Source organism: Xyrauchen texanus, chromosome 46 (assembly GCF_025860055.1).
Source record: "Xyrauchen texanus isolate HMW12.3.18 chromosome 46, RBS_HiC_50CHRs, whole genome shotgun sequence".
Lineage (NCBI taxonomy): Eukaryota > Metazoa > Chordata > Actinopteri > Cypriniformes > Catostomidae > Xyrauchen > Xyrauchen texanus.
In genome coordinates this window covers 6,393,883-6,414,887 of record NC_068321.1, presented here as the reverse complement: position 1 = coordinate 6,414,887, position 21,005 = coordinate 6,393,883, and the positions used below count along the sequence as shown (strand labels likewise).

At 37.3% G+C, this 21,005-nt stretch overlaps 1 protein-coding gene across 3 annotated transcripts in view; it reads right to left on the bottom strand.

The window, feature by feature from the left end:
* LOC127638452 (protein BANP) overlaps positions 1-21,005 on the bottom strand; it is a 79,208-nt gene that overhangs the window by 53,447 nt on the left and 4,756 nt on the right. For all 3 annotated transcript variants that reach the window (XM_052119988.1, XM_052119987.1, XM_052119989.1), the window contains exons 7-10: positions 17,154-17,393; positions 14,397-14,558; positions 6,698-6,825; positions 3,410-3,481 (exon numbers count right to left, since the gene is read on the bottom strand). In XM_052119988.1, coding sequence (XP_051975948.1) covers positions 3,410-3,481; positions 6,698-6,825; positions 14,397-14,558; positions 17,154-17,393 — 602 coding nt within the window. The remainder of the gene's footprint in view (positions 1-3,409; positions 3,482-6,697; positions 6,826-14,396; positions 14,559-17,153; positions 17,394-21,005) is intronic.

Below are 21,005 nucleotides of genomic sequence, written 5' to 3'. Positions count from 1 at the left end.
CCTTTGAAATGGGTGCTTTGGAGGAACATCTCTGCCAGTGATCCTAATAAAACAACGAGGTTAGAAAAAATTGTGGATAGCTGGTGTAGAATTTGTTGGTCTGACCTCTTGAGACCTTCATACTAAGCCAAATCCATCCGTGAAATGTAATTCGACCAAGCCAGCAGCCATCCAAACAATATGTTGAATCATACAGAAGAATTAGAGGGAAAGAAAACCTTCTAAAGAAACGTGTTTCTCAAGTGATGTAATGACTTGCCTCAAGTCCCTTTCCTTAAGTTAACACTTGAACACTGTTTGATCATTTTAGACTGAAATAAAATTGTAATCCTCTTTTCACCCCAAACTGGAATGCTCAATTCCCACTATTTAGTAGGTCCTCGTGGTGGCGCGGTTACTCACCTCAATCAGGGTGGCGGAGGACAAATCTCAGTTGCCTCCCCTTCTGAGAGAGTCAATCCATGCATCTTATCACGTGATTCGTTGTGCATGACACCGCGGAGACTCACAGCATGTGGAGACTCATGCTACTTTCCGCGGTCCACACACAACTTACCACAGGCCCCGTTGAGAGCGAGAACCTCTAATTGCGACCACGAGGAGGTTACCCCATGTGACTCTACCCTCCCTAGCAACCGGACAATTTGTTTGCTTAGGAGACCTGGCAGGAGTCACTCAGCACACCCATGAACTCGTGACTCTAGGGGTGCAATACTCGCTGAGCTACCCAGGCCCCCCAATTTTGTTTCTTTAACCTGTTGATATGCAATTCCCCCGCACGAGGTAGTGACGTCACTCTGCTTACATTTAATATATAATTTACCGTCTATAAATGTAATTAATGTTAACAAATGTACATCTTTTTAATGGTCTAAGGGTTCAACGTTGATATCCGAGCTCTGTTTCACGATAGCAATGCTCCAGAAACAGCAATTTAGTTATTTGTGCCAGGAGTACAAATGAAAACATGCAATATCAAAACGGAACTTCATATCTTTGTTATGAAAATGCAATCGCCAGATGAATACAGTTCTCCAAATTTGAGTCAATTGTCCATGACAAGCGTTCATTGAAAAATATCCAATAGCACTTTCTGTCCAAAAAAGTGATAAATCTGAGAAATATTGATATATTCTCCATTGTTTACATGAGATCTCGCCTGAAAGAATTACGCTTCGTCATCGTTCTTCAACAAACTATGCAATCTGAGCAGCATTCATGTTGTAAAACTGTATATTATCTTATATACTAGAGTCTCGTAAACAAAATGAGCCTGTCTCCAAAGTCTATTTTTAAAAATGAGGCATAGTTTTATTCATAATAGCAGAGCATTGCAGTCAGATTTTGTGTTGTCTTGAAAGGCGGAGCCTTAATTTTGCTTGATTTTACAGAGAAAAAAGCTTGCAGGAACCTAATTTTTGGTTCTATTTTTTTAAACATAAATTCTTTAGACTTGTGGCTTTTAGAACATTGCATTTCTGGGTTGTCTTGAGACAATATGGGAAATAAAGCCCAAATTGTCTTCTTTCAAAAGATATCACAACTGTGTCCATACTCCAAAGGGTCCAGTAAATACAACCATTTAAGTTCAGGTATGTTTGTGCTCAAAAAGGGGGTGCGTATCAACAGGTTAACAAAAATGGTATACCTCATCTGAGTGACTCGAGGCTTCATTACTTTTCCTACATTTGCCATCTGAAGACACACAACTGGATTTGATGAGTTGGCCGTGTGACAAAAAGAGCGACACTTGTGTTGTTCACAGTCAAATCTGACTGACCATAGGAAATGAAAAGGTGAGACTATAACACAGAGCAATTCTGGGGAATTTGTCAAATAAAATCAATAACTCAGCCACAATGTAGAACACTGAATACTATGTGCCAAGTTTGAATATGAGGAAGTGCAAATGAGATTTAAGAGCTACAACTGATGGGGGCATTTTCAAAGATTAACGGTTTATAGATTAACGGGTCATTCTAAACCCTGGGTAAACAGAAATTCTGGGTTACCTGTTTCACACTATTCATATTTTTACCCTGGGTTAGTAATTAATCATGGGTTTTCATGTTCCGATGTTTTACACTGTACATTCATAAACCCCAGGTTAACGTTGTTATTTGCATATTTGCAGTGTAAATTACAATGATTGGACGAATACAGCTTGTGATGGACCTGTCAGTGTAACTGCTCTTCTGTATAAATGTTGGCAAGTAAATCGGCTCTGTTTTTCTTTCGTCTTCTGAAATAATGGCATGAAAAAACAGAATACTGTCCCATCACGGCAGTTATCGAGTCTGCCATCACTGTTCGACACTTTACGGTTTCTCTCAGATGGAGAGCGTAAACAGCGCATGAAAGTTGGGGAAATATTTAGTGACTGTACAAAGTGCATGAATATTAATAGAGGTAAGCACTAAGGGGTTGTGTGTTGCTAAACAACATTCTGAACCATTCTAACACTGCATCGATTTACACTGTATACCTTTGGCACCTCAATACAGAAGCATGGTTTAATAACCCTGGGTATGTGGGGGCCTGGGTAGCTCAGCGAGTATTGGCAATGACTACCACCCCTGGAGTCGCAAGTTCGAATCCAGGGCGTGCTGAGTGACTCCAGCCAGGTCTCCTAAGCAACCAAATTAGCCCGGTTGCTAGGGAGAGTAACGTCACATGGGGTAACCTCCTCGTGGTCACGATTCGTGGTTATTGCTCTCAATGGGACGCGTTGAAAGTTGTGCGTGGATCGCGGAGACCAGCATGAGCCTCTACATGCTGGGAGTCTCCACGGTGTCATGCACAACGAGCCACATGATAAGATGTGCAGATTGACGGTCTCAGAAGTGGAGGCAACTGAGACTTGTCCTCCGCCACCCGGATTGCGGTGATTAACCGCCCACAACGAGGACACACAAAGTAGTGGGAATTGAGCATTCCAAATTGGGGAGAAAAGAGGATTAAAAATTATTTAAAATTGCAGTGTAAAAAGCTCTTTTGTTTCCTACAGAAGAAATAAAGTCATGCGGGTTTGGAACAAAAAATGAGCATGAAAACATTATGACAGAATTTTCATTTTTGGAAGAACTACCTATTTAATTCTCCTTCCAATAGCTGAATAGTGTTAAAGTGTGTTTCTTTAGGTTTAATCTGTAAATCTGCATTCCAAGGCTGACCTCTAATGTGCTTCCAGCTGGCAAAACTAAACAGGATGTCATTGTTTGAAACTGGGAGATTCAATGCTGCAATGGTGAGCGGCACATACATTCATCCTAGTATAACATATACACTTTGATGAAAACAAAACGATTCAGGAGGAAGGAAATGGCACAGAAGATGGGAGATGTTAAGGAAAAGTCAAAGAGAACAGAAGGAGGGCATAATGAAAAATCAAAAACTAAATGACAATTACCTCGCTGTCCTGTGTGATCTGCACCTGTTCACCCTGTGGAACCTGAGCGATGTGGAGGTGTCCCTGCGGGATCTACAAATGACGAAATAAATAATTTACAACAGTGAAACCAGGAGTGTGTGTAATGGGTGCGTGCTTCCACACATCTGTGTATTGACTTCAATTCTAAAAATGCTAAAAGGTTTTTTTAGGATAGGGCATTATAATTATATCTAAGGAAAAGGTAAGTGATGCTTGCCCATGCAAAACTCACCACCACAATGCTAGAATGTTTGCTAGAACTTTTCTAAGTAGTTGCTGATGTGTTTTGTGTGTTTTTTAGCATGTTGCAATATAGCAATTTTGCTGAAAATTCAATATACGTATATGTTTCATAACCAAGGGCCTATTTGGGATAATCCGGTGAATTAGGTACTTTTACAAATGAAGGATATTCCACTTTAAGCATCTCATTTGATTATTTTATTTTTATTTGAAACTTAATGGAAGCAAACCAAAAACTAAGATTATTCTTAACAAATTAATAAATCTGGTGTCTGTGCAACAGCTTCACGGTGTTAAAACAAATGTAAAAAATTAAATTAAAATAAAAAAAGAATCATTTTAAAACACTGTGGTACAATCAGTACACCAAAATCTTTACCGGTTGACACATTTTTACAATTGCACGATACTATATATAGTGTCATATGGCCCATACTTAAAAAAATAAAAAAAAAGCATTATTATAAAATGGGAATATAGGTGTAGCCCCTTAAGCATCTCAAAGACATTTTATTTGTGCTTTTTCCAGCTTTTAATTCCATCTCTTTGTGTTTGTTATTACAAGTGAGAAGAAATACGAAAGCACAAAACTGGATTAAGATGTGAAGACATCCTGAAAATCCCTTTGCTCTCACTTGTATGACAGATCTGTTCTTGTTAATAGTTTGTTTAAAGAAGGCTAATTCAGAGTTGGACAAAATAAACGAAAAAAAAAAATTAAATAGTCACCTTTAACAGTTTATAATGGATCAGTGTATTTCGTTTTCTCACTACTGCCTTCCTCCGTTTATCTCTCTCTTCCTGTCTAAAACTTTAAGACCTGTTCTGTTTGATGCAACAAAACTATGCAAGCGCAAAAAGAAAAAACAATTATAATTTTGTCCAAGATATCTGAATTTATTTTTATGTCTTTCAGTTGTGTATACGCAATAAGCACAACCGACGAGCAAAAATTGTACTGATACTTAAGTCACTCCCCTGGAATGAAATGAGGAACTTTACAATTTACATTTATATTAAAGTGCACTTATTGCAGAGACAATCCCCCTGGAGCAACCTGGAGTTAACTTCCTTGCTCAAGAACACAATGGTGGTGCCTCTGGGGATCGAACCGGCAACATTCTGCTTACCAGGCCAGTGCTTTAGCCCACTACGCCACCACCGCTCCTACATCACTGAACATATCCATGAAGTTGAAGTCTGTTCAACTTTGTTGCATCTCCAATGTTCGCCATATCTCAAGACACCTCATTATTCATTGATATTGCTTAGATTTTAACTAAGACAAAATGTGTTTCAGTAAAATTATCGTTTCAACAACAGTGGCCACAGTTTACCGCACATGTTAAGTGCATCATGGGTGACTTTTTGTTCTTGACACAAACTGTGAAACTGTGTTACTCAGTAGTTCAGTATTGCACTGTAATAAGAAAGTGTTTACCACTTATGTGATGTCTTCCAAAACATTTGATATTTTGCATGCACAATGCTGAACCACAATTATCCTACAGTAATAACGAAAGATAAAAAGACTAATTTAGGAAAGTTTATAACAAATTTACTCAAGTTATCCTTCAAGGCCTAAAGAGCAAGTCATTGCCATTTTTGACAGGCTAAAATTACCAGTACCAAATGATGATCATACAGTAATAATAAAAGATGAAAAGTCTAATTTAGGAAAGTTTATAACAAAATTACTCAAACGATCATTTGAGCCCTAAAAACTGCAAGTTAATGCCATTTTTGACATGCTAAACTGATTGATTTTGCATAACAAATGCTAGAAAATCTAATTTAGAAAAGTTTAAAACTAACTCAATCCTACAGGCCCTAAAAAACAACAGCATTGAGTAATGTTTTGCTGGTTTTGATGGCTAAAATGATCAGTTATGCGCAAGTGACGATCGTACAGAAATAACAAAAGATGAAATGTCTAATTAAGGAAAGTTTATATAAAAGTTACTCAAACGATCTTTTAAGCCATAAAAAGAGCATTGAGTCATTGTTTGCCGCATTTGATGGCTAATATGTTCAATTATGCACAAGTGATGATTGCAGTAATAATGAACAATGAAAAGTCTAATTTAGGAAAGTTTATATCGAAGGTACTCAAACGATCATTTAAGCCCTAAATAGAGCAAGTCATTGCTGCTTTTGACAGGCTAAAATGATCGGTTATGCGCAAGTGACGATTGTACAGAAATAACAGAATGTTAAGTATAATTTAGGAAAGTTTATAACAAACTTTCTCAAGTGACAACAATGGAACATTTGAGCAGTCAAATGACTTGACAAAGCTCACCATTGAGCCATTTCCTCTGAGAGTAGAACAGCTATTATGGTTCGGTTCAGAGAGATGTTACACAAACAACACATGACAGATCCGATTCTTATTCCGAATGATGCCAAGAGCTCCTCCACGGATTTAACTCTCTTGATTGTACATTGTGTATACAAGTTTTGATTGTGCTGTCACAATGTATGCAGATTATGTTTCAGATAGTTAGTACACTGTATGCATATGCAGGGGTGAAGATGACCTCATACAGCTGTTAAGAGTCAGAGATTATGGTAAGGGTTTTAAAAGAGAGCACATGGTAGGACAGAGTGGAAATTCTCTCTTAATAGAGCTCCTTTAAGCACTCGCAATTGTCTCGTCCTCGGAGTGCATATTCGCACAACTTCAGGGTGACTCACACCCTCTTACAAAAAGAATTGGACAATTTTGGAATGCGTTCATATGTTTGTTTAGTTAGCTTAGCAAGATAAATGAGTATTTATATATTAAGCTGTATTCAGTATTTATATGTTAAGTGGGTGGTTACCAGGGCTTTGCTATCTGGATGCTAGGGTGTTAGGGGTGGATGCATGCATTGCTTTGTGGTTGCTACGGTGCTCTAGGTTATTATGCATGATAAGTAGAGGTTTGTTAAAATACCTAACACTAAGCATGAGTATTACAAATAGTCTATATAATCTGCTAGTGTGAGTAAGCCACTTAGATGATAACAAGATGATACTCACTACTTGCACCTGCCCGTCTTCTCCGATACGGTGGATCTGGACTTGCTGTCCAGCACCAGCCAGGGCGTAGTGCAAGGCCTGCTGTGTAGAAGTCTCAATAGGCGACGTCTCTGCAGCTGAAACTCCATCTGCTCAAAAATACACATTAACAAGATTATAACACAGTCTGTCTATGTGGGTCAAACCAGAAACTGGAGAGAGTAGGTCAAACTGAGTCAAACAACTGGTTTCAATAACAGAGGATCCTCAATTGTAACTGCCAAAAACACACACACACTTAAGCGAGGCAGAGATAAAGAAAGAGAGACCACAGTCTGTTGTCACTCAATATAAATCTTGGGTTTCGTTGTTATGAGGCAAATGCTCACTCCTGTACACAACCGCAGGGCACATACTCTGCAGTGTTTGTATGAATTCATGCAAACGCAAACCCAAACAAATGCAGAGACACATACAGTAAAGAAGACTCTCTCAGACAGGGAGAAATCAATAAGTTCACACACATACACCTTGAACTTGAGGAAAATCCTTCCGAATACTCTTGGACTTGATTAAGTGCATCTGCCAGATTAGAACTTGTTTATACAATGTAAACGCTCTCAAAATACACACCAAGAGCACTTGACCTAAAAGCCCAAACACTCTCGTGCCCGAAAACCGAAAGTAAACCTGACACTTAGTCTAAACAATGAGTATTATCGATACACACACTGTAACAGCCCAAACACATTTAATACACACACTCACCACAGTTCTGATTAAAGGTTGTTAAGTTGTCGCTGGCAAAGGATTGCAAGTATTTATTTACAAAGCTAAAGTGATTTAAATCATGGTGAAAAGCATATTTGGAGGCTAATGTTTCCTAAAGGAAATAAGTACACAACATGACACTACCCCTTTGTTTAGCTTTCCCAGACGGAACGTGATCTGACACTACGTGGGTCTTTCCTTGCTCTCAACTAAAAAGAAAACCAGATTACATATTATGTGTCTGAAAGACTCATCTCCAGACCAATTTGTCCTTTACCTCACCAGTTTTCTCTTCTTGGCTGATATTGAGTTTTGCAATGCCCAAACAAAAATGTATCAAATGTGTCTGAAAATACTACAATTAAAACAAAAACGTTAGGATGTTTGTGAATGAAGATGGATTTTTGGCCGAAATTTAGCTTCATATAAAATATACTGTTTTGTAGCTTAGCAGTTAACATACACAATTAAACATGGTATGATTATTTGTGTGAACAAAAATGGCCATTTTACAGAAACGCTTTTATTAACTATACACAATTTTCTCTCAAGTATAGCTTAGCATAGGGTTACCACTTTGGAAGTTGTAAGATATGGGACACTCACTCTAGAGTTGAGGGCATTTTAACACAATGTGAGAACTTTTCAGATGGTCCCTTATCCACCGAAGGCACAATTTCCAACAAATATCAAAGTTAAATGAATGATCTTCAACGATCTCACAATGATGCCATAGGACCTGATTAAATACGGGACAAATTTCGTTCTGTATTGATTCAATACAGTACACATCATTTCATCTTTAAATATGGGACAATCCCGTATTTTACGGAAAGGGTAGCAACCCTAGCTTAGCAGTTATCACACAAAATTAAAAAATGACGTATGGACATGTGTGTCCACGAATAAGGTTGTCTGACCGAAATACTGCTGATTTACATGAAATTTAGTAAAATTATTGGCCTAGCAGTTAGTAAACATACTAACAAACATTGCATTGGTAATGTGTGTAAATGAAGACAGTTGTTTGACAAAAACATCGATACTTATTAAATATACACAATTTTATCAGATCTGTAGCTAAACGGTTAGAAGAAAAAAATGGAATGGTAATTTGTGGGGATGAAGATGGTCATTAAACTGAAACACTGCTGATAATTAAATATATAGAATTTTGTCCAAAAATTTTAACATTTAGCACACATGCTTACAAAGATGGTACAGTTAATGTGTTAAAAAATATGCCCTAGGCTTCTGCATATAGGACATGAGATGCAAATTTCTGAAAAATTCTCAGCAAATCATCCATCTGTGTTCACAAAGGGAGCGCAGACATTTCAAAATAGAGGTCCCATGTATTTCGGGCTTCTTTATAATTAAAAGTCCCGCACCACTTAATACTGTTGAAGTCAGAAGTTTACATACACCTTAACCAAATACATTTATACTCAGTTTTTCACACATCCTGACATTAAATTGTAGAAAACATTCCCTGTCTTAGGAAAGTTAGGATCACTACTTTATTTAAAGAATGTGAAATGTCAGAATAATAGTAGAGATAATTATTCATTTCAGCTTTTATTTCTTTCATCACATTCCAAATGAGTCAGAAGTTTACAGTATATACACTTTGTATTTGGTAGTATTCGATTAAATTGTTTGTACTTGTACCAAACAATTTGGGTAGCCTTCCACAAGCTTCTCACAATAAGTTGCTGGAATTTTGACCCATTCCTCCAAACAGAACTGGTGTAACTGAGTCAGGTTTGTAGGCCTCCTTGCTTGCACATGCTTTCAATTCTGCCCACAAATTTTCTATCTGCTTTGTGATGGCCACTCCAATACCTTCACTTTATTGTCCTTAAGTCATTTTTCCACAACTTTGGAGGTATGCTTTGGGTCATTGTCTATTAGGAATGCAAATTTGTGACCGAGCTTTAACCTCCTGGCTGATGTCTTGAGATGTTTCTTCAATATATCCACATCATTTTCCTTCCTCATGTTGTCATCTATTTTGTGAAGTGCACCAGTCCCTCCTGCAGCAAAGCACCACAACAACATAATGCTGCCAACCCGAAGCTTCACGCTTGGGTTGATGATCTTTGGCTTGCAAACCTCACCCTTTTTTCCTCCAAACATAACAATGGTCATTATGGCCAAACATTTTCATCAGACCAGAGATCTTTTTCCCCACATGCACTTGCAAACTGTAGTCTGGCTTTTTTATGGTGGTATTGGAGCAGTGGCTTCTTCCTTGCTGAGCAGCCTTTCAGGTTATATTGATATAGGACTTGTTTTACTGTGGATATAGATACTTGTCTACCTACATTCTTCAGCATCTTCACAAGGTCCTTTGCTGTTCTGGGATTGATTTGCACTTTTCACACAAAAATATGTTCATTTCTAGGAGACAGAATGTATCTGCTTCCTGAGCGGTATGGTATGATGGCTGCGTGGTTCCATGGTCCAATTTTCCAAGCTGCTTAAAGGCACAGTTAACATAGTACATGTAAACTTCTGACCCACTGGAATTGTGATGTATGCAATAACATTCCTGAAATAGCATTGTTAATAATTTTTTTATATATTCGGTTGTATCCGAGATATATAAAATGTATGATTAAAACATGTACTTTTTGAACAGGAAGTGGGAGTCTTCACAGTAGAGGTCGACCGATTAATCGGCCGATTTTTTTGCGTTTTTTAACATAATCGGCATCGGCCAATATCCAAGTATATTAGGCAGGCGCATCTGTGGGAAGCCTAGTGTTGTTGTGGAACACGTGTTCGACGCACGCTGCCCCTAGAGTCATTTTCCAGCAGAGTGAGCTGACCTCATCCAGTGCCTAAGGAAGGAGTTAAGTTCCTTGGAGAAAACAGTAAGGATTCAATTTGTATAACTTCTTTATATTTAATTAAAAACTTTTGATATGTTACTGCCAACTTCGAGAAAAAAAGCAACATGACGTTCGGCTACTTTGGATATTAATAGCGTAGTTGAAGTTGCATTATCACAGCAGAAGGGTTGCTATCATGTCACAGTAAGCAAGAATTTTGCAATTACAGACAGTGAATCTGAGACGTTAATTTGTTCTGTTTGTGAGTCTTATATTTGAGAGGGTTGTCACTCAATGCAGAGAAATAAGTAATAAAAAAGATACCAACGCACTATAGGCTATTGAAGGACTGGCTTTGGTAAGCTCGGACGTTATCGGTTCTGCTGTCGGTACTGGAGAAATTAAGAAAATACATTTATTATTGCTATAAAGAGAAAGTTATTTTATCTCGCCAGCCATTTCTATGTATAATAATATGAAACCATTTGTCTGTGATGCAATGTAGCTATTCGCAGTCCGAGAGAGAGAGAGAGAGAGATCTCGTGCACAGCGAGCACAACATGAGCCCTGCATAATGAGTGACAGAACTAAACATTCAAACGTAGCCTGGTTTAGATCTGTGATTATTAGTCTGATTTTATTTTAGATTTCGCTTTCCAAAGATTATAAAAAGAATATTTATACATAAGCCGCATTCTGTCTAGCACAACTTCCTTCACTTCACAGCGGTGCACTGACATTTCTCCCTAAAACTCAAACTTAACGTCAGAATCAGCACGATCGGTGATTGTTGTAAAATGCTACTGTTGCTAAATTGCAGGACACATTTAATAATAAAAAGAGCGCAAGAGATACCGTTCCCAAGGCGGCGCGCGCTCCGAAACATACCGCAACGAGACAAGCAAAGTATAGGCTACTTTGGGTTTCATGTGCGCGTCTAAACGATCAACTATACACAAAAATATGTCAAAACGACCGGCTTGGAGATTCACTTAAACACAGTTTATGTCTTAAATGGACGTAGTTATGGAAATAGTTGGGAGAAAATATGGCGCATCAGACTCGGTCTTAAAGGGGAAGCGGTCTAATGAACATGCTGACGATTGAGCCATTACTGCGAATCAAACAACAAAAGGCAAAGAGAAAATCACTTACAGCTCTTGAATGAATAACTTCTGCATAATAAGCATTAATCAGCATTAATCTATCTATGATAAACTATGCAGTGTTATTTTACAATTGATTACTTTATTAGATTTCTTTTTAGACCACACCTGAACAGTAATGTTAGTAGACCTTCCTGAAATTAAATCACTGTGCCTATATAATGTTTATCTTTGTTTAATATATATATATATAACAAAAAGAACCGTTAAGAATACCGTTAAAGTACCGGATCGATAAGCAGTATCGGTAAGATAGTAATACCATTAAACCTTAACGATACCCATCCCTAGTTATGCCTGTGCTTCTCTTGGATGCTCTGAATATTGGATTACGTGTCTGGATTGCCCCTTAATTAAAGCTGCATTTGGATCTCAACCTTCGTGTCTCGGAGCAGTTCAAGCTGTACCTGCTTTGTTTATTTAATATATTTGTTATACATTATTTATACAATATGTTTTTACATTATACATTTTTAATTTAAGTGTACAAGTGCAGATTGGTCAAGTGTTCAATAAATGTATTTGATGAGAAATTTTGTCTATCATAAGTAATTATTTGTGTTACATTTTATCTTTCAAATAAGAGGTTAAAAACAAGCACATATCGGCCAAATATCGGCCTGAAAAAAAAAAAACAATATCGGTCGACCTCTACTTCACATGCAAAGACTCATCAATCACCTTCAGAAGGTGGGACAGAAATGACAATGTGACACCACAAAAGACATTTCTGATTGGCTCAAGACACCTTTGGGGTGCGGCCAACCACAACAATACAAAGCCTCCCCACCAAGGAGCTATTTTCTCTTCTTCTGCTGCTTCTTTAGCTCTCTTTACCCTCCAAGCTCTTGCCCTCATGGCTCTAAGCCTTCTCCGGCGCCCTTATGTCTCTGCACAATGTCCAGGAAAGCTCGGAATGCAAAGTTCCAAAGAAGCTTTTCTCCCTCTCTGCTCTACAACTCACACGTGTGACGGCAGTCACAAGTCTTCCTTGCAGAAGGACTCGATTCAAAGCCACTTCATCATCCCAGCAACAAAATAACCATGATCTTAACAGAGATCAAAAACATTGACGGAACAACCAGAACTTTCTACAAAAAGCCAAAGAACCAAAGCAATGCAAGGAAACGCAAGTACATCTCCAACTTTCTGAAGTACTGAAAGTACTGGTGTCTCTTTCTCTTTAACTTAATTAGAATAAACTCAATCTTAAATCACGGCATATTAAATGAAACATTGATGGTTCATGGCATGGTCTATAGACTCAATGTTCAATGTTCTCTGTTGAAGATAATTTTCATTAATTAACCTGTCATGACAAATGTTTGTCTATGTGTTTAGATTAGCAATAAAGTCTTGTTTGTATTCAAAGACAAATGACTGGTATATTTTGATAACCTCATCACTTGATTTTTTTAAAGATCTGCACTCCAAAGCTCAAAACGATATCTAAACATAATTGTGATATTATTTTCAATAGCTAATAGTAAGCTAATTCCTTACATATAAATTGTGAGCAGATACAACGAGCCTGTTGTATTATATTAATGGTGGAGAATTGTATTCAGGTTTATGATCTGATCATTTGTCATTTATCCTTCTTATAATGGTGGTCTAACACAGCTAATTCCATTATAAATTCCATTACATATTATTGGTGAAGGTACGTGGGCACTTTAATCCATACCGTGCACATTTATACTACCTAAATGTCCTTACAGCGCACACATCATTTGACTGCATCATCACTGCAAGCAAAATCTCAACAATTTTGTCAGATAGGTAGTTTAGCGGTTAGCACATATTACGGTAATGTGTGATAACAAAGAGCAAGGGCATTTACACTTTTGGCAGAAATACACAAACGGCTTACTTACAGATGTCTCACATTATGCTGGAATAGGAAAACAGATTTTAACATTAAATAAATTACACACCTTTAAAAATATCTAAAAGCAACATAAATTATAAATATGCACAGAATTGCATGCTAAAGCAGCATGCTAAATGTATTTTCTCAGTTGCCTGAGCAGGTTCATGTCTGCAACCATTCTGTTAAAAAATGAGTAGGCCTATTCCCCAATGGAAATGCTTTGTTTGTTGTATAGCTCAGGCTACATGTCCTTCTTGCCCTGGGTTTGGTTATGCTTTGTTTGTTGTATAGCTCAGGCTACATGTCCTTCTTGCCCTGGTTTTGGTTTTTAAAAAAGACAGAGCAACAGGTGGCTTGTTTGTAAACTAATAGTTTAAGCTAACACACAGGGAAGCCATTTCCAGCTGGACAGACACAACTCAAGGAGGTGAAGCAATAGTAAGTCTATGGACCATTGTAATGGACTAATACAGGATATTTTGGTTAGTCTGATGCGGGTCAGAGGTGACGCGCTGTGAGATCTCAGAGAGGAAGGAACAGGACGTGAGGTGCTATCCTGAGATTAGAACCATCTGTTAGTTGTGGAAACATCACTCATAAAGTCTTTCTCTACCACACAGTCATAAAAGTGTGCAAATAAACATACTTGGGTGCACACAACATATTCATGCGTTTTGCACAAATGGACGTACAGTCAAACAAACAAGCAATGCTTTTGCATAGCTAATTTGATGCGAAACTAGCAAACCTAAAAATGTGTTCTCTCACTTGCACACATTTGCTAAGACTCACTCTCAGCATGTTTATATTCAATTGCTCTTCAGAACACAAACCAGCTGGAGCCTAGTCACTTAAGGGGCATTCGCACAAACAGCGATAAAATGATCTGATGTAATTTATTTACTCTACTTAATTTATTTATTAAATCAACCTGCATGACATAAACTGTTACATTTCCTGTATGTGTGAACATGGCATTAGCATCAACATTAAAGTGAAAAGGCATATGAAAATAAATTTTTTAAAAGACATATAACAAATACATTGATTTGCATGGGTGAATTGGTCCGTACCTGAGCTGTTCTGCGAGGCAGGAGTCCGTCGAGAGAAACTTTTGACGGCAAGGCTTTGTCCCCTTTGCTTCCGGCGCCAGGCAGTGCGACACTTGGAATCGATGCTTTGCTTGATGCGGTACCAGTCCGACTCAGTAATAGCGAACTTGTGGAACAGTTGACCTGGTTGCAGATACACAAAGAACACCAGAATAGTGAAATATTGATAAGATCGGTAGCAGCTTTGAAAATGGCAAGGAAATGCTAATGTAATGACATTAAGTAATGCAATTATGCTGCAAACTAATAAAGTCTTGGCAATTTGCAGCAACAGTTAACAGCACCAGCACTGCTCTAAGCAGGTAAAGAGCATCTACCACTAACTCTTGCAGGGCTAAAAAGTATACAGTCGGAACATTAGTGCATAACTTATGGCATGCTGCATTAATTGTCCTACATACAGTTGAAGTCAGAAGTTTAAATACATTTAAACTCTTCACAATTTTTCGCAATTCCTGACATTTATTCGTAGATTTAATACCTAATAATTAATACAGTTAGCGTAGTGTTTGTGACATAAACATAGTGCCTTGATCAGTGAGGATTTCTTTTGGAATCCCCACTCAGGAGATTATTCTGAAAAGTGCCTCCGCAACACTACATGCTGAGATGTTGCACAGTGGCACTGCTTCCGGATATCGCATTGCATAGTCCACAAGAACTAATGCAAAGTGATGCCCGTGTGCGGTCTGTTCTAATGGCCCGATGAGGTCCATACCAATTCTCTCGAAGGGGACCTCGATTAACGGTAGAGGGTACAATGGTTCTTTTGGGGTGGAAGGTGGATTGACCAACTGACATTCACGGCACGCCGCATACCACCTGCGAATGTCCCCATGAATGCCCAGTGCAAAAAACGGCCCATTATTCGATTAAGTGTTCTTTCCTGTCTTAAATGGCCAGCCATTGGATTATGGTGAGCCCCCTAGAAGAGAGCTTCCCAACAGCTCTTCGGGACTAATAACTGGGTTGTATTTTCTTTTGTATGAATGTCCTGTGTCACTCGATACAACCCATCTTTGATAATTAAAAAATACAGGTATGTAAGTGCGACGTCAATGGAGCTGTTGACCATCGATTACTCTCACTTGGTCAAATGCGTGTTTGAGGGACTCATCACGTGACTAATCTAGAGGGAAATCCATTTCAGGGAACTCCCTGAGGGCGGAGACCCCCTCCCTTGTGCCATTGTGACATGGAGCAGACATAGATGGCCCCGGCACCGCTTCCACAGCCATAGCATCGTCACGTTTTTTTTCTAAGGTTTTGGCTGATTTCTTTTGATTTTCCCATGAGGTCAAGCAAACAGGCACGGAATTTGAAGGCAGGCCTTAAAATACATCCACAAATACACATCCAATTCAATACACCTCCTATCAGAAGCTAATTGGCTAACTGTCTAGAGGTTTCTGACCAACAAGAACTGTTAAATAGTCAAATAAAAGTTAAACAATCTGTCTGAAAACAATTGTTAGATGTCCTAAAAGACTTGCCAAAACTATAGTTTGCCAATATGAAATCTGTGGAGTGTTTAAAAATGAATTTTAATAACTTCAGCCTAAGCATGTGTAAACTTCTGACTTCAACTGTACATATGTAATACCAGATTTGCTGTGAATGAGATGAGGTCTTGAGACACTTCTAATTAGCTCATGTGGGGAAAATATGTCTGGTCAGACAAACATGGTGCAAAGGCTTGAGGCACACCTTTGAGGAAATTATTTGAATTAGAATTAGCAGAACTGAGACAAATTAAATTGCCTCAAATAAATGTAACTGATAAGATCAAAGATATAATCTTCAACATATCTAAGCAAAGGCATTGTCTGTCAGAAGGAAGTAAAGAAGCACAAAAGGAATTTAGGACATATGAAAGGAGGTAAGAAACCCCAAAAGAAGGTAAACTAGAAAGGAAGGAAGCTTAGAGGTTAGTAAGGACCCTCAGAAAAGAGTAAGAAAACTTAAAAGGAAGTATAAAAAAAAATCAGAAGGAAGGAAGCGCAAAAGGAAAGTAAGGAAACTCAGAGAGTAGTAAGGAAACACAGAAGGAAGTAAGGACACTTGAAAGGAAGGAAGCAGGAAAGGAATGAAGGAAGCTTGGAAGGAAGTAAAGAAACACAGAAGGAATTAAGGCCACTAGAAAGATAGGAAGGAAGAAAGGATGCTCAGAAAGAAGTAAAAAAAAAAACTTGAAAAGTAAAAGAATCTTGAATGGTACGAAACTCAGAATGATGTAAGGACACTTGAAAGGAAGGCAGGAAGGAAGGAAGATCGGAAAGAAGTAAGGTAACTCAGAAGGAAATGTAAGGACACTAGCCACAAAGCAAGAAAGGAAGCTCAGATGAAGTAAGGAAACACCGAAGGAAGGACATTAGAAAGGAAAGAAGCTCAGAAAGAAGGAAGAACAATTTAAAGACAGTAAAAGAAACTCGAAAGGAAGGGAAGTATGAAGGATGAAAGCCCCGAAGGAAGTAAGGAAAGCTTGGAAGATAGAAAGGAAACTGGAAAAGTAAGGAAACTAGCTAGGTTGGTAAGTTCCTGTTATGTTTTCTGCTTTTAAACCTTGCTTTTACACAATTATCATACAGTGATTACAAAAGATGGCAAGCATATTTAGGAAAACTTATAATAAAGTAAGACATTTCAATACATACAAAAAATCAGACTGAATTTCATCTTTAGCCACTGGCTATTTCTTGTTGCGTCTTTGTGACTCACATCGAATGCCATAGATCATGAGCGGGTCCAGCTGTTTCTTGCCATGTTTGCCCAGACCAGAGAGGTTGGAGACGGCTTGCACCTCACGGTGGAAAAGGTAGTCGAGCAGCGTCAGAGCCATCTTTTCCGCTGTACGGCAGTTAGTACTGATGTGCAGCATGTCGGCTGGAGACACAGGGCAGCGCACACGCATCTCTGGATTGTTTTCATCACCCAGCCATGTCCCTGTTGGGTAGTCCTCTATAGAGACAGGAGAAAGATGAACTGGTAACTAAGGTAGCAACTGAATGAATGGCTGCGAGTTTGGAAGGACAATAATAATATTTAACATAAACCTTAGTATTCCCATGATGTTACATTGTTGTTGCAAATTCTGCTGATTGAAATTGGTCAACAAGGTAACACTATCTTGCATGATGATGTAGCTGAGGTTGTCAAAATATTGGCCCAACCAGGCCTGCAGACAAAATACTTATTGTTGGGCACTAATAAAACATTTCTGGAAAATGATCAAATTCTCACAAGATCGTACAAATTCAGGATATGGGAGACCAAATGTAGTAGGCTAAGAAACTGCCATGGTTTTTAATCATATTAGTCAGCCACTAAATCAAATATTGGGGTAAATACATCCCTCTTGATATCCATGGTGGTTGTGGTCCTGGATTCTCATACACTGAAAAGAAAGGTCATCCGACACTCACAGTAAATGCAAGAGTGACCCTTAGTGGCCATCACTGGTTTCCAAACCAAAACTTAGAGTTACATAAATCTGGTTACACTTAGCAAAAATCTTTATTTGGATAGAAATGTTGGCATGGCTGAAAACGTTGAAGCTACGTACAATATGTCCTATACAAATACCAGTGAGTGAGACAGTTACATTTCTTCGTCACATAAATTGTACATATCCATGAAGGGTTTTTCATTATAAGTACTCTCAAGACAAAATATTGTGACTTTGCATATTTTGTATTTGAAAATATTTTAATTTATCTTTCAGTTAAATATTTATATTTCAAGTACATGCAAAACATTACTTTGCTTATACCTTGGCCTCAAAAAGTAATGGGATACTTAAGACACATTTAATAATGTATAAATGCCATTGCATTAGATGCATAAATACCAATTCAAGTGACATTTAGTTTAAAGAAAGAGAACAAGCACACTTTTCAAGTAAAACATTTGATCAAAAGAGGTTTGTGAGGCTTTAAATGATAAAACAATAGACTGGTCATTCAAAATGAAGAAGACAAAAAGTAGTTTTACACTTTCTGATTGTCAAACATTAGTGGATCATGTCCATGGTTAATGTGATGAATTAATATACACATGTGGTTCCTCGACATCCACTTAAATCACCATGACGTCAGTTGATTTAAAGCAATTGCAAGTTGCAACAATGGCACAGAAAATTTTCTGGCTTTTTTAAAATCATATAGGTTTGCATTAATTAACATGAGCGAGATTAAACAATTACAGAATTTCCATTTTTGAGTGAACTATCCCTTTAATAAATTGGAAAAGGAAGGAAAAATGGGGGAAATTTGGCACAACAAAACAAAAGTGATGCTTTATATGAACCAAATGTAGCTATTCACTGACTAAATGTCATGACAAACAGCTGCAAATTTACATGAATATTTATAGAGTAGTCTTTGAACTAACCAAGCTGACCCAGACGCCACTTTAAAACAGACCAGTCAACAAATGAGATAAGCAAAAGCAGAAGTTAAGCAATCAAAACAAAGTCTTTAATCCCAGACCTCCAAACAACATAGCCCTGAATCACGGACGGCCAGATGTATTACACCAGACATAGGGGTTGTTGATGTGACATGCATTATTATGTGTCCAGGAGTAACCTGCTACATAACTAAAAAGTAGTGAATTGCCAAAACAAATTCTAATTATTAATCAAATTGTCTTGAGAAACATTCTATCCAGAATTGTAACAAAAGCATGACTATGCCTGACTTTATATAAAAATATGTTGGTAATACATTACAAGAAGGTTCTATTAGTTAAGATTAGTAAATACATTAATTATTATGAACTAACAAAGATAAATATTTTTACAGCATTTATTAATCCTGGTTTCTGTAAATTTCAACATATATCTATACATTTTTAACATTATAAGTTGTATACATAAGTTACATTACAATGTATTAGTCATTGCATTATGAACTAACACAACTAAGAAAAAATCATTTTAACAGCATTTTAAATCTTGGCTAATGTTAATTTCAACATATTCTAAAACATTTTTAAAGGGATAGTTCACACAAAAATTTTAATTCTCTCAATATTTACTCTCAGCAGTCTCCTAGACGATCATGATTTCAAGCTTGATTTCACTTCCTAGTGCTTGAAGCATGTGCAGAGCACTAGATGGTGCAATAGGAAGTGTAACTGAGCTTGACCTTATGATCGACTAGGAGACTGCTGTCAAGATGTACAGTGAAAAAGGAGTAACATTTTGTTCTGTTCTCACCCAAAACCAACTGGATCGCTTCAGGGGACATTTATTAAACCACTGGAGTTGTTTGGATTACTTTTATGATGACTTTATTTGATTTTTGGTGCTTTTGGGGTTCTGGTCACCATTCACTTGCATTGTATGAACCTGCAGAGCTGAAATCTTTTTCTTCTTCTTTTGGCTGTGCGCATTAGAATTCGCCACAGCGGATCATCCATGATTCGCATATTTGACTTGGCACAGGTTTTATGCGGGATGCCCTTCTTGATGCAACCCCTAGTGGCTGAGGGAATCTCACTAATGCCCACGGGGCAATTGGGTCTCCAATTCACTTAGCCTGCATGTTTTTGGTCTTGTGGGGGAAACCTGGAGCACCCGAAGGAAACCCACGTGAACATGGGGAGAAAATGCAAACTCCACACAGAAAGGCCCAGTTAAGCCAGGACTCGAACCCAGGACCTTCTTGCTGTGAGGCGACAGAATTAACAAAAACTAACAATAAACAATAATTTTAACATAAAAAGTATATGTAAATTACAGTAAGTAGTTGTATTAGCTAATGCATGATGAAACTATGAGTGAACAATAATTTGTTTAAACATTTATTAATCTCAGCTAAAGTTAATTTCAACATATATTAATACATTTCTGACATTAAAGTTGTATATGTAAGTTAAGTTACGTTAATTTGTAGGCTATTAGTTAATGCATTATAAACTAACACTAATTAGCAATGAACAGTACTATTTTACAGCATTTATTAATCTTGGTTGTTTTATGTAAATTAAATTATGTTACAATGTATTTAGTCAAAGTATTACATACACGAACAAAAAATAACCAATGATTTTAACAGCATTTATTAGCCTATTCTTGACTGTTAATTTCAACATATTCTAGGTTGTATACGTAAATGACATTAAGTTGTTGTATTAGTTAATGCATTATAATGTAACACAAACTAGCAATAAACAATCATTTTTGGCAGCATTTATTTATCTTCATTAATTTCAACATATACTATTAGATTTCAACATATACTATTAGATTTTTATCATTAAAAGTTGTATATTTAGGTTATGTTAAATTGTATTAGTTAATGTATTATAAACTAACACAAACTAACAATGAACAATATTATATTACAGCATTTATTAATCTTGGTTAATTTTCATTTCAACATATACCTATACATTTTTAACATTAAAAGTTGTATGCGTAAGTTACTTTGCATTAAGTTGTATTAGTTACTGCATTATAAACAAACACAGACAAGCAAGGACTTTTTTACAGCATTCATTAATCTGGTTAATGTTAATTTGAAAATATACAATTGTTCATGGCTAATTCATGCTAGTTTATAATAC